At 38.9% G+C, this 12,258-nt stretch overlaps 1 protein-coding gene across 1 annotated transcript in view; it reads left to right on the top strand.

Annotated features, from left to right (window-relative positions):
* The window catches only part of LOC137294954 (poly [ADP-ribose] polymerase tankyrase-like), a 60,371-nt gene that overhangs the window by 20,974 nt on the left and 27,139 nt on the right, over positions 1-12,258 (top strand). The window contains exons 14-23 of the mRNA XM_067826184.1: positions 310-473; positions 790-902; positions 1,980-2,089; positions 4,548-4,704; positions 6,283-6,494; positions 7,144-7,243; positions 7,962-8,086; positions 8,799-8,846; positions 9,202-9,330; positions 10,631-10,783. Coding sequence (XP_067682285.1) covers positions 310-473; positions 790-902; positions 1,980-2,089; positions 4,548-4,704; positions 6,283-6,494; positions 7,144-7,243; positions 7,962-8,086; positions 8,799-8,846; positions 9,202-9,330; positions 10,631-10,783 — 1,311 coding nt within the window. The remainder of the gene's footprint in view (positions 1-309; positions 474-789; positions 903-1,979; positions 2,090-4,547; positions 4,705-6,282; positions 6,495-7,143; positions 7,244-7,961; positions 8,087-8,798; positions 8,847-9,201; positions 9,331-10,630; positions 10,784-12,258) is intronic.

Here is a 12,258-nt window from a genome sequence, read left to right as displayed (position 1 = left end):
CCACTCAAAAGAATTTAAAAAACATAAAATCTTTTCACATGAGTTATTAATGTGATGTAGAGTATATTTGGCTCAAAAGCGGACCAATGAATTGCAGTCTTATCTTGAAAACTAATAAACACATAATACTCAAATGGTGATCATAATCAAAACAACAGACAAACTTTTTACAGAAGGTTTGCCCTAAAAATATCAAAGTTGTTCAATAAACTGTCACTAAAATATAGACACAGTTTAATATGTTTTGAGAGAAACGGACAGTCAGGTGTATTAGTATTTTATCTTTGATATGACAATGTCTGGTTACAGATCACACCTCTGCACTGCGCTGCCATCAACCCAAATGTGAAGTACCTGTCACGCCTGCTGCAAATAGAGCCTGATATTAGCCTGTTTGACAAGCGGAACAGAAGACCAATACACTTTGCTGCAGCCTGTCAGGGTACAGGACCACTGGAGCTGTTACTGGAGAGGTAAGAGGCTGATTGTCTCCATTCTTAAATGAACTGTCAGACCTCTAACATTGTTGAGAGCATCTTAAATTAGTATTCAGGTGGTTCAGATACGCTTGTCAACATACTGAATCTTGTGACATTTGGTTTCATACAGTGTTAGTTAGCAGTTGATATGGTAGAAAACTGAGTGTAAACATTCTTAAATCTGGGGACACCATGGTCCAATGCTCTTATCCTTTGCTATGCAGAGTTGTGTCCCTTGTCTGTGCCAGGATCCTCTGGTGTGGTCCTATGTTATGCTTAATTTACTAAGTGATTTGTGTGTTTTCTCCAGAGGAGCCACTGTCAATGAAGCTGATACTGAGGGGAACACAGCACTTCATAGTGCATGTCGAGCTGGACGGGCCACCAATGTTGACATCTTGCTGAAGAAGGCCAAAAATGATGGTAGGTATTTAAATATAACTTTGGATAACAGTCAGTTCCTGATATGATGTTTCAGTTAGCTGACTGAACTCATCCTATGTATTTTTATATTCCTTTAGAGTGTCCCATACCTGTATGTGTGATGCTCTTGGCTTATTTCTATGACTTAGGCCAGTGATCCACCTTCAGGTAGTTCCTTCCAGATTTACAGTGTAGTAATATTGAGTGGTGTACACAGTGTATAGCTCAGATCATCTGGTATCTTGCAGCTTTAACTTCACAATACAATATATTGTGATACAATTTTCCTGAACCTGTTGACCCAGTATGATCCGTTATTTTCGTGATATTGTCAAAACAATTGATAACATCTGTATTTCCCTTTTAATAGTTCTGAGAGTGTTTAGTGGTCATATAATTGCATTTGCGGAACTTTTGTTAAACCAATTAATAAACAAAAGTAGACTGACAAGGGCTGCATAAGGATAAACAAACCAAAGTCGCAGATGCCGCTGTATAAGCTTTTTTTCAAGTTCCAAACTCTAAAGCAAGGTTTTCAAGCTGGAAATAATTTCAACTGATCTTTTATAAAGAGTTCTGGCAGTGACCAGTGCATTGTGATTTCATTACCTTAAACCATCTGTCACAATTTCACAATATATACTGGAAAAAAATAGTTAAGGATATATGTAAATTTGGAAATTTTGAATAATGATGTATTTGTTCTTTGACTCACTGATAAAATATCAGTCATAAAAATACCAGTATCCCTAACTTATTTTTGTTCCGTATATGTCAATGCATATTGCAATATGCCAACACATACTGCAGTATATCACAATGCAAAACTGTTGGCAAAACCCAACTCTACTCGCTTTCTGTTTTCACTTTTAACAAGTGAGTGACCAGTAAATCGTGTAATAATTGTCTAATGCTCCCCAGGTTGTACCCAACCATGCATTGCTTTTTAAAGACTAATATATTTCATTCATCCTATGCAAGAAATAAGAAAATATTTGATAAGTTGGAAACAGGACAGGTTGTAAGACATTTTGATGATGAAATAGTGATGTTCCTGAATTTGTTATGTGTTTTCAGCCAGCGTATTGAATGATGGAGGGGTCAGCAAGTGGGGTGTTGGAGGGCTGAATCGACCAAACAGGAACACTTATTGCCCCATACATTTGGCCATATTGAATGGGCACTCGGTAAGACACCTACCTAATTCTGATGTGTGGCATTATTGCCAGTTCCTCTCAAAGCATCTTGACATAGGAAGGTTGTTGAAAATATGTGACCAAGGATTCATTCTCCCCTGCATCATGCGTAAATTAAGCAGTATTTTATCACATGGCTCAAATACTTGACTTGACTTCAAATACTTGAAGTGAAACGAGAAAACGACTTTGTCATTGAGGGCGTAAAATTTGAAATAAAACATCACTAGATAAGATAATTTACCTTTTCAATTCAAATTTATTTTTGCTTGGCATTTTATGATATGCAGGATTAAGGTTAGCATGTGTATTTGTAAACAGAAGGTGTGTGCGCATGGCGCAAGATGAAATAAATATGCCATTTTACACACGTTTTCACTGATTTTACTGTAAACTAAGACTTAAACTATGGATGATGCGATAATCATGAGGTTTGAGATTGTGAAATTTATGATATAGAGGTTAGAGTGAAAAGCAGAAGTTGTACATGCATGGAATGAGGTGAAATACACATACAACTTTGACAAGTTTGTTGTGATTGCCAACTCCAATAAATATGACATTTAGCAGAACCACATATATATACATGTCCATTTTCTCTCAACTGCACTTCCTTTCAAGGTGTGAGTGGACGCAATAATATTGTGGTTCCTGTGAAAAATGTGGATAGAAGTTATAATTGTCGGTAGTGGCTAGTTGTCTTGTTCTTAGACTTGGGTATTCACTATTCATTATAGTTTTCGTAAGAATCATTAGCGACAATCAATTATTAAATTTTGCATTCAAAGTCTCATTGGGAAAGGGTATCCCGTCAGTTTTCAATTATAATTGACCATTGGCACACCACTAATTGTGCAAGTGGCAGGATTAGAATCTTCATGTATTCAAATTATTAATTTGAAATTGTTTATTTGACAGTCTGAGACAGTCAGATATATGAATTCATGATACATGTAAAACTTCAAACTCTTTTTTCCAAGAGTTCAAGGCAATCAGTATTGCCTCACGTTGATGAGATTTGTTTCAAGTGTGACAAGTCATTTTGACTGATGGTCATGAAGAGCAAAATGAATCACTGGTGTGACAAGTCTGTAACGTGATCGAGTGTTGTGGTGTAAGTATATCTGATACTATTCATACCACATTGTTCAAACGTGACAAGACCTGTGAAGGTCCGTATAAGAATTGATCTTCAGTAACATGTACTTGTCGAAAGAGGCAACTAACAGAATCTGGTGCACAAGCCTGCTGACTTGGAGGCATGTGTCATTGTATCCCAATTGCCTAGATAGATGCTCATGCAGTTGGTCACAGGATTGCCTGGTCCAGACTCGATCATTTATCGACTGCCACCATATAGCTGGAATGCTGCTTAGTGCATCAAAAAGCTACACTCACTCAAACTTGATATGGTTGAGTTCCTTTTGCCGATCAACTGAAAATTCTTACTAGGTAGTACAACTGCCACTACTGTATACATCCCTGACTATATTCATAGGTCAAAACTAGTCAAGGACATGAAGTGTTTGTTTTCAAAGTTTGTGCTTCTGCTTGTTTGCTGCTTTTGTCTGATACATGGAGTTATGGAATTGATTTTCATGTTAATTTTATCAACAAATTAAACAGAGGTATATGCCAGTATTTCCCTCTGTTCGTAATTACCGGTATTTTACTGATAAAATATGCGCTGTACCGGTAATTTCAAATACTGTCAGTTCAGTGTACTGGAACAAGTGATATACAGTTAGTTGGCTATTAGACTAGTAGTGGTAATCATATGTTAAAAGTGCACTGAGCAATAAAATCATTTAGGTCTCATCATCACTGAAAAAATGTTAATGGAAATCCCTCTGATCTATATATAGAAGGTACCAAAGTAATCTTGACATGCCGATGTTCCCCTGTTCTTATTGGCTGAGCAAGCAGTTCGCAACAACTCTTGTCATCTCTGTCTGGTGGAAAGATACAAGTGGTTATGACAAGCTTTCAAAGCACATGGCGAATGGAGATGTCACTGTCATCATTTTTGGTAGGGGTCAAGCATATTCGCCGAAATGTAAGGCTACGAAAGTGAGGCAGCAGCTGGTGCCATCATTGCAAAAGCAATGATGGCAAAAAAGATTCAACCTGTTACAGTGATAAGAAGAGGGTCAAGCTGTGCAATGCTGACAGGAGAGGGGAGAGAAGTTGTATGGTACAGTATTGCTGAAAATTCTGTCGTACCAAAACAATTCTTTGTTGTCGGTACACTGTACCTGCGGTTTGCAAAGTTAGTGGAAACACTGCATGCTGGTTGGAGTTACTAGTAGCAGGAGTCACACGAAAGTAATAGAGAAGTTGATCTTTATGAGGCAATGCAGTTTCCATCATGCTCATTGATTCTACATCTCAGTTATATGGCAATTATAGTTTGTTTTTTACTCATAAATGGAGTGGAATTTTATTGCAGGATGTGGTTAAAGTTCTCATCAAACACGGTGCTGACCTCAACAAGCAGGTGTCTGCAGGCAAGGAGAAGAAGAGCCCCTTGATGATGGCTGCAGAGACAGGCAACCTGGATGTGGCTCGCCTTCTGGTACAGAATGGGGCCACAGTGGAACTGTTGGGTAAGTTACAGAATGTGTGGAATACAGCCAGATTATGTCTGACTGTGGAATCAGTCGATTTGTGTTAAAGCAGTTCTATTTAGACCATATGTGAGTGATATTAGGTCAGATGTGAGGTCCTATATTTTGTGGCTCCTGCATGACACTTTACTGTCACATTTATGTTTGGCTGTTACAAATCACCGTATTTGGAAGGACACAATATTATTCATTGTACCAACAACACATCTGTGACTTTGATGAGTGAGTGGTTTCTTTCAAAGCAGTTGCATGCATCATTCCACATGGTCAATGATTCTTTCCATGCTGTAAAGAAATTGTCAAAATGTACACTTCTCTACTCTGATAGTTGATTTATTGTTAGTTAGTTGGTTATTTAGTTCATAGGATCTTCATATTGCGTGCAAGGATTCTTAAAGCTAGTGATTAAGGGTCCCAGGAAACCCCATGTTTGTGACTCAAAGTAAAACCCTGCTTCTATTGTACTAACTAAGAACTGCTCACAAGATACTATTCTCAAAACGTCTGTAGACCTACAAACTTCTTAAGCCCGTTCTTAACAAATTGGCTACAAAGTTAAGAATTCTTAGGGCTACAAGTGTTTCACAAATGACTAGCCTGATCTCCAGATCCAGTGAGCAGTTTTTAGTCCCTGGTGTCTTAGACATACATCATTGAGGGCTTTCCTCCCTTACACATTATGATGATATGACACACCTGAACACTCTTCAAAGAAGTATTAGGCCTAGCTAATGATTTGTTGAATTACCGCCTGTTGATATGGGAAATTGTTTATCAATCTCTGGTTTTGTGACTGTTGGTGGTAGCCTATGTTAATCTCCCCAGTTCTTATCCTCATTTTACCCGTGAAGGTCCCGGGGTAGAATAGGCCTTCAGCAACCCATGCTTGCCCCAAAAGGCGACTATGCTTGTCGTAAGAGGCGACTAACAGATTCGGGTTGTCTGGCTTGCTGACTTGGTTGGCATATGTCATTGGTTGTTGATCACTGGATTGTCTGGTCCAGACTAGATTATTTACAGATTGCCGCCATATAGCTGTATTACTCCTGAGTGCAGCGTAAAACTAAACTCACTCAAACTCACTCTTATCCTCATTTACAATATATAGACTATTTATCCCCCGCAATGCATTTTGCGGTGGTATTGAAATGCACTCCATCTGCGCATCCATGCACATGTTCCTTTCCCAGAGCAGAACTTTAAAACCATTCACTATTTCTTCACCTAACTAGGCACATGGGTTGGTCTGGTAGTGCACTGGTGCGTTTTGGTAGTTTTTGAATTCTCTGTAAAATATTTTCAATACACTCCTTCCACTTTGCCAAAACATTTAACATCATCATAACTAGTAGACATATTCATAAAGAGTTCATGACGAGTGTTATGTCATCGCAGGAGTTATTGATGACTTTGTCTTCTTGTCAGTCTTCTATGTCACATCTTGAAGTTGACATGAAAATGACATGTTTTGTAATTTCATATGAAAAAGTATGGTTCGCAGTTAACACTCTGAACATTTGTTTCAAAGTGCAATCACAGTCATGGTTTTCTTTGCAGATAAGTTCAAGCGCTCAGCCCTGACCCATGCAGTTATAAATGGAAACAGTCATGTGGCTTCCTACCTTTTGTACTTGGGGGCTGATCCCAACCGTGCTGATTCGTCTGGCAACACCCTCGTCCACTATGCTGCTGCATATGGCTGGTTCTTCACTCTCAGGATGCTCATCAATGATTGTGGTGCAGATACCACTGTGGCCAACTCCTGGAATGTAAGTTGTTCTTGAGTTTCAAGTTTCAGATCTTCTTTTTACCAGGACGTTGATCATCATCCTAAGAATCTTTATGATGTTATTCTGTGGCAGATTTATACCAGAAACCTCACCTTTTCCAAGTTTATGTAGCATGACACATTCCTATCACAAAGTAATGGTTTTGACAAGGAAAATATTGAACCATATTGGGCAGTGTGTGATTAGGCATTACATGGAAGGTTAGGGCCTAGACTTTCAAAGCTGTCTTAGCGCTAAGTTAGTGGTAAGTGTCCTACATACATGTTAACTTTCGACTTTCCTAGCACTAAGAGAGCTTCGAAAATCTAGGCCCAGGGCTCTATTCACGGCATGGGTACAGTGTATGAAGACCATACTTATTGCATCTGTCCTTGCGGTAATATCACTGCAGTATTGCTAAAATTGACATGAAACTATACCCACTCACTTTTCCACTTGGAGTTATATTATTTTACCCCACTGATTGCGATGAAACTGATTTAAATTGGCTCTTCTTGGCAAGACTTAATGCTGACATAAATGTGAATACTGTCAAGACAGCTGTGACAGTTAGTCTGATTGAGTTGTTACAGGTTTGTGGATAAGTGTCTGAAGTTAAGTGACCGCACTGTGTTTTTGTTGTTTTCAGTGCACTCCCTTAGCCATTGCTTTCCTGAAGAACAACATGGGCATGGTGGAACTGCTCCTCAACCAGCCTGGAGTGGACATCAACTTCAAGGATGAAGCTGGTCAGTTCACTATCTAGTACTTAAGTAAGAGAGGAGTGGTGGGGTAGCCTAGTAGTTAAAGTTTTCACTCATCACACCCAAGACCTGGGTTCAATTCCCCACATGGGTACAATGCATGGGGCCCATTTCTGGTATCACCTGATAATGCAGGAATACTGTTAAAGTGGCCTGAAATTCACACGCTCACTCACAAATTTAATTGTAAAGTCAAAGGTGTTGAGGTATCATGCACCTCGGTTTAGGGAGTGAAATCAGATCATTTTATTGTATGGGTCACATGGTAACCAGTTCTTGACTGACAAATATTGATCAGGTTTAAATGTTGTAACTACCCAAAAATATGTAATGTTTTTTCTCTTTTCAGAACTTTTTTTGTCAGTCACTATCATTAGTCAGTTAATTAAAAGTGAAAAGGCTTAGAATAACAGTTAATCAATATTCTTGTCGCTAAATTGGCATTATAGACTACTTGATGACCATTGCAGTTGGTGTTTTGTCTGGCATGTTGCCGACATAGAACCACGTCTATTTTTTTTTTCTTGCAGTTTCACTGCATTGCCTGAAAAGCTTAGAATGTTTTAGAATAAGTCCCCAGAAAGCTGTACTGGTCGTAACATGCAGCTAAATAAGTGGGGGTACTCTGTGTGTTGTAGCATTTGATGGCATTCAGGAGAGCACAATTTGTCTTCAAGATCTGACTGCTGACTTGTTTCATTAGGTATGACGTTGACAAGTATTGCGGTTCGGAGCAAGGTTACAAAGGCTCTGGTCCGCCAGGTGGAGTATTTGGTTAACGACAAGAAGGCTGACCCTACCATCACAGACCTGGAAGGCAGGAATGCTGTAAGTTCAGCCTAGGCGTCATACTGCATGATATTCTGTGTTTGTATACTAGCCCTCCCTATAATATTATATGTCTTTCCTTTCCTCTTCCTGTGAACTTAACCATGAAGGAAAGGAATTTCAGATTGGGGTACATCTAATTTAGAGTGATGCTTTATTGTTATACAGAGTTAGGTCCCCTGGACATGCCAGAATCTTGGGTCCTGATTTTCGAAGCTGTCTTAGAGCTAAGAGAGTCGTAAGTTAATGTTGATGTATAGCACTCACAACTGTCTTAGCGCTAAGAGAGCTTCAAAAATCTAGGCCCTGGATTTTGAATCTCTGTTTACTCATATCATTTTTAAGGTTTGTTAGAACTATATGTATGGTGTTGGGTTTTTCACTAGCTTTGTTATGGACCTTTGTCCACATGAGTCTCAGACTATATAACCAACATACTGTTTAAATCGGCATTAAGGCGAACTTGACCCATGAAGATAGGGATAATAATTGATCTTCAACAACCCATGCTTGTCATAAGAGGCATGTAACGGGATCGGGTGGTCAGGCTTGCTGACTTGGTTGACACATAACTGTATCCCTGTTTTGTCATCAGCAGTCTTTGCCATACTGTCATCATCCTATTTTCCGCCTGGCATTGATGATGGTAGGTAAAATTCAGGTTCAAAATAATCTTTCATGAATTTTCAATAAATGGGATGTTTTGTTTCAGCTGCATCACCTCGCTGCCAACAGCATTAAAGTTTCTCTGGATTATTTTGTAAGTTGAACATTGGAGATTCAGTTCTGGTTGTACACTAAGATAATGCAGCTTAAATAGAAATGCTTAAAATGCTGTTGTGTACTTTCTAATTTAGTTTGACTAATATTGGCTAACAAGTGACAGAGTGTATTGTGGGTTTTGGTAGTGCTGTTCACTGATCGAGAATAATAAGCTGTGTCAATCACTGGATTGTCTAGCCCAGACTTGCATATTTACAGACAGCTGTCTTACAGATGGATTAATGGTGCTGTAATCATTTGGATGAAAGTAGACTGATGCCTGACATGCTAATTTCTAATGATGAATTATGGCATATTTATGACTTTCATAAAAATGTGTGGTTTGTGTTTAGAGATCTGAAGTAAGTGAGAGCGCCATGGAAACAACTGTGCAGATAGCGGAATGTCTGATTAAAGCAGGGTGCGATCCCTCACAGCCGACCAATGATGGCTGGACACCGATCATGCTGGCTGTCCAACAGGTGAGATATATTCTGGCTACAGGGAGAACATGAATGAAAATCTAGGGGTTTGAATTTGTTAAGTTTGATTGCTGTCAACATTATGGGATCCCCTTATGTATTGTATCCTCGCATGAAAAGTCATAATGCGCTGATGTATCTGTTCACACCTAATATTAACCCTCAAGGATACCTCGTAGTGAGATGCTTGTTTCTCATTAGTAACTGAAAGAGCAAAGGATTTTTGTGTCTTACTCGTGAAACCCATGTTTGTTGACAAACGGGATCAGGCTGGTTGACAGCTATCGTATCCCAATTGCGCAGATCAATATTCATGATCTGCATGACTGGCTTCTTATAGCCAGACTATATTTTTTACAGACCGACACGATATAGCTTGAATATTGGACCCGTGAAGGTCTGGGATGAAATAGGCCTTCAGCAACAGATGCTTGCCATAAAAGGCGTCTATGCGACTAGATCGAGGCAACTAACTCGATCGGGTGGTCAGCCTCGCCTCCCAATTGCGCAGATCTACTCCCAATTGCGCAGATAGATGCTCATGTTGATAATCACTGAATTGTCTGGTCTAGACTCGAGTATATCCAGACCGCCCCCATATAGCTGTAATATTGCCGAGTGGCGTAAAACTAAACTCACTCACTCACCCTTGAATGTTGCTGAGTGCAGCTTTAAACAACAAACAAATTGTAGTGTTAACGTCTGCTGGCAGTTTAGATGCCCATGCAACCACTGTTTAGGTATAGTGATAATTACATTATAGCTTTAGTCTGACTTAGCCATATTGCTTGAATATTGCTGAGTGCGGCTTTAAATAAGAAACAAAGCAATTGTTGTGTTGACGTCTGCTGGCAGTTTAGATGCCCATGCACCCATTGTCAAGGACATTTTAATGCTCCCCAAGGAGGACTTCTTCTGAAAACAGAAAGTGATAATTACATTATAGCTATAGTCAGACTCTAAAAGGATTATACTTATGCTTGGAAGATAAATAATCGACAGTAACCATTGTATATTGTCTGCTATGTCTGTGCAACATACATCTGGCTCTGGGTACATAGACTTTTACTCCGCATACCTGACACCAGATATTCTAATAATTTTCAATCTTCAGAGATACTACTAGAAATAAACAACAAAATGTAAGCGATTGTTGGTTAAACTTTTATGGTTAATTTTTTATAGAAGGGAAACGAACAACATTTTAGTTTCATGTTCTTGCATAATTGTAAACCCTCTGATAACCCTCATTATGTGTAGTTCACCCAATCCCTCATTCACTTCTAATGTTTGTATTCAGTTGAACTCCAAGCTGGTGCAGTACCTCGTGGAGAATGGAGGTACCGTGTCCCCAGAGAAGAACCCAAACACACACCAGAACGTTCTGCACATGATGGCGGAACAGTGCATGTCTACCGACCTGGCACCACTGGTGGAAATCCTGGCAGATCAGGTATGTCTATTGGAGATAACTGTATTCTGCAGTTGCTGAAGTGTACTGTTGACTGGCGAGATTTTTTTCATTAAACAGTGTTGAATTTTAAAGTGGAAAAGACAAATGATTCTCTGGCATTTGTGAGATCATTGATATGAAGTATGCAGCTTAATGCTCTAGACAGAGAAACCAGTAGCCACTAGAACTGCAATGAATCCTCCTTCAGGCACTTATGATGCATTTTATGATTATTGTGTGATGAATAGATAAATTGAGTAACAAATGCAGTGGTAAGTCAGCCAATGATGTGTTATTCAATATGTTCAGCACAACAAGAACTATATGATAAAAAGAACAAACTACAATGAAACAAATGCTGTTTTGACCATGTTGACAGAATTAATTTATCACAATGGCGAGGGATCATATTACTGTCAAATATATTGTTGTGCTGACAATTTTAGCTTGGTTGTATTCCACATGTCTTATCTTGTTTTTGATAAATAAAACCCAAATTCAAGTAATAACACTTGCTTTTTAATCAATTCATATATGCTCAATTCAGATGAACATGAATAACAAATTCATGGAGAGTGAATCCTAACAGCCCCTAATAACCACGCACAATTTTTCATATTGAACTGTTCCAGATGAATCTTCTTAAAATCAGAGTCTAAAAAAATATCCTATCTCATGGCATGTACTGTCTGGGTTACTTCATGTCAAAGACGACTGTGAAATGTTTATAAACGTTTTCGGTTCATAAACTCTTCCATTTGTTAAACAAAACCAGTTTTATTTGTCTTGCACTTTTCATGACCAATACCCAAACCGGTTACTTGATTTACTTCTATTTTCGGCTTTGCATAAATTAATGTACGGTGTGGTCCGTAGGTTTCTCAGGCAATCAGATGATACCTTTTGAAGGGCTCGCCAATGTTCGTCATTTGGTTAGCTTGGGGATTGGTCGAAAACATCACGACCGCGTGTCAATCTGAAAATAGCCAGGCACGCCAAGGGTATTTTTCAAAACGGGGTAATGGCGTGAACCAGTATAATGCAGAATAAATGCAAAAACTTGAATATGGGCGTTGATTTTCTTTTATGGACTCTAAATACTTTGATATTCTACAACAGACTTTTTGTGGGTTTTTTCTTAGAATTCGTCAGAGTGAGTGAATATATAACCATCGTCCACAAAAGTTTGTTGTTTACCTTGTTCTGTGACATTCGGCTCATCCTTATAAGGAAGTTATTTACTACGTGTGCATAAATTTGACAGCTCCCACGATGACAAGCCATCGTATTCAGGCAAGTTTAGTCAGTTGGTTTGGCAATACTACCACTGAAACATTACCAGCTGAGAAAACTGGTGGAAAAAATGACACAGAAAATGAACCTTGGCAAAGGAAACAAAAAGTTGAAAAGCGATTCCAAAGTGGCTGGCTTACAAAGTACAACTGGTTAAGATTTGAGAGATCACTTGGCATGAC

The sequence above is a fragment of the Haliotis asinina genome, chromosome 8, assembly GCF_037392515.1.
Source record: "Haliotis asinina isolate JCU_RB_2024 chromosome 8, JCU_Hal_asi_v2, whole genome shotgun sequence".
Classification (NCBI taxonomy): Eukaryota; Metazoa; Mollusca; class Gastropoda; order Lepetellida; family Haliotidae; genus Haliotis; species Haliotis asinina.
The sequence above is the reverse complement of the archived record's forward strand: the minus strand, read 5'-3'. Positions and strand labels throughout refer to the sequence as shown.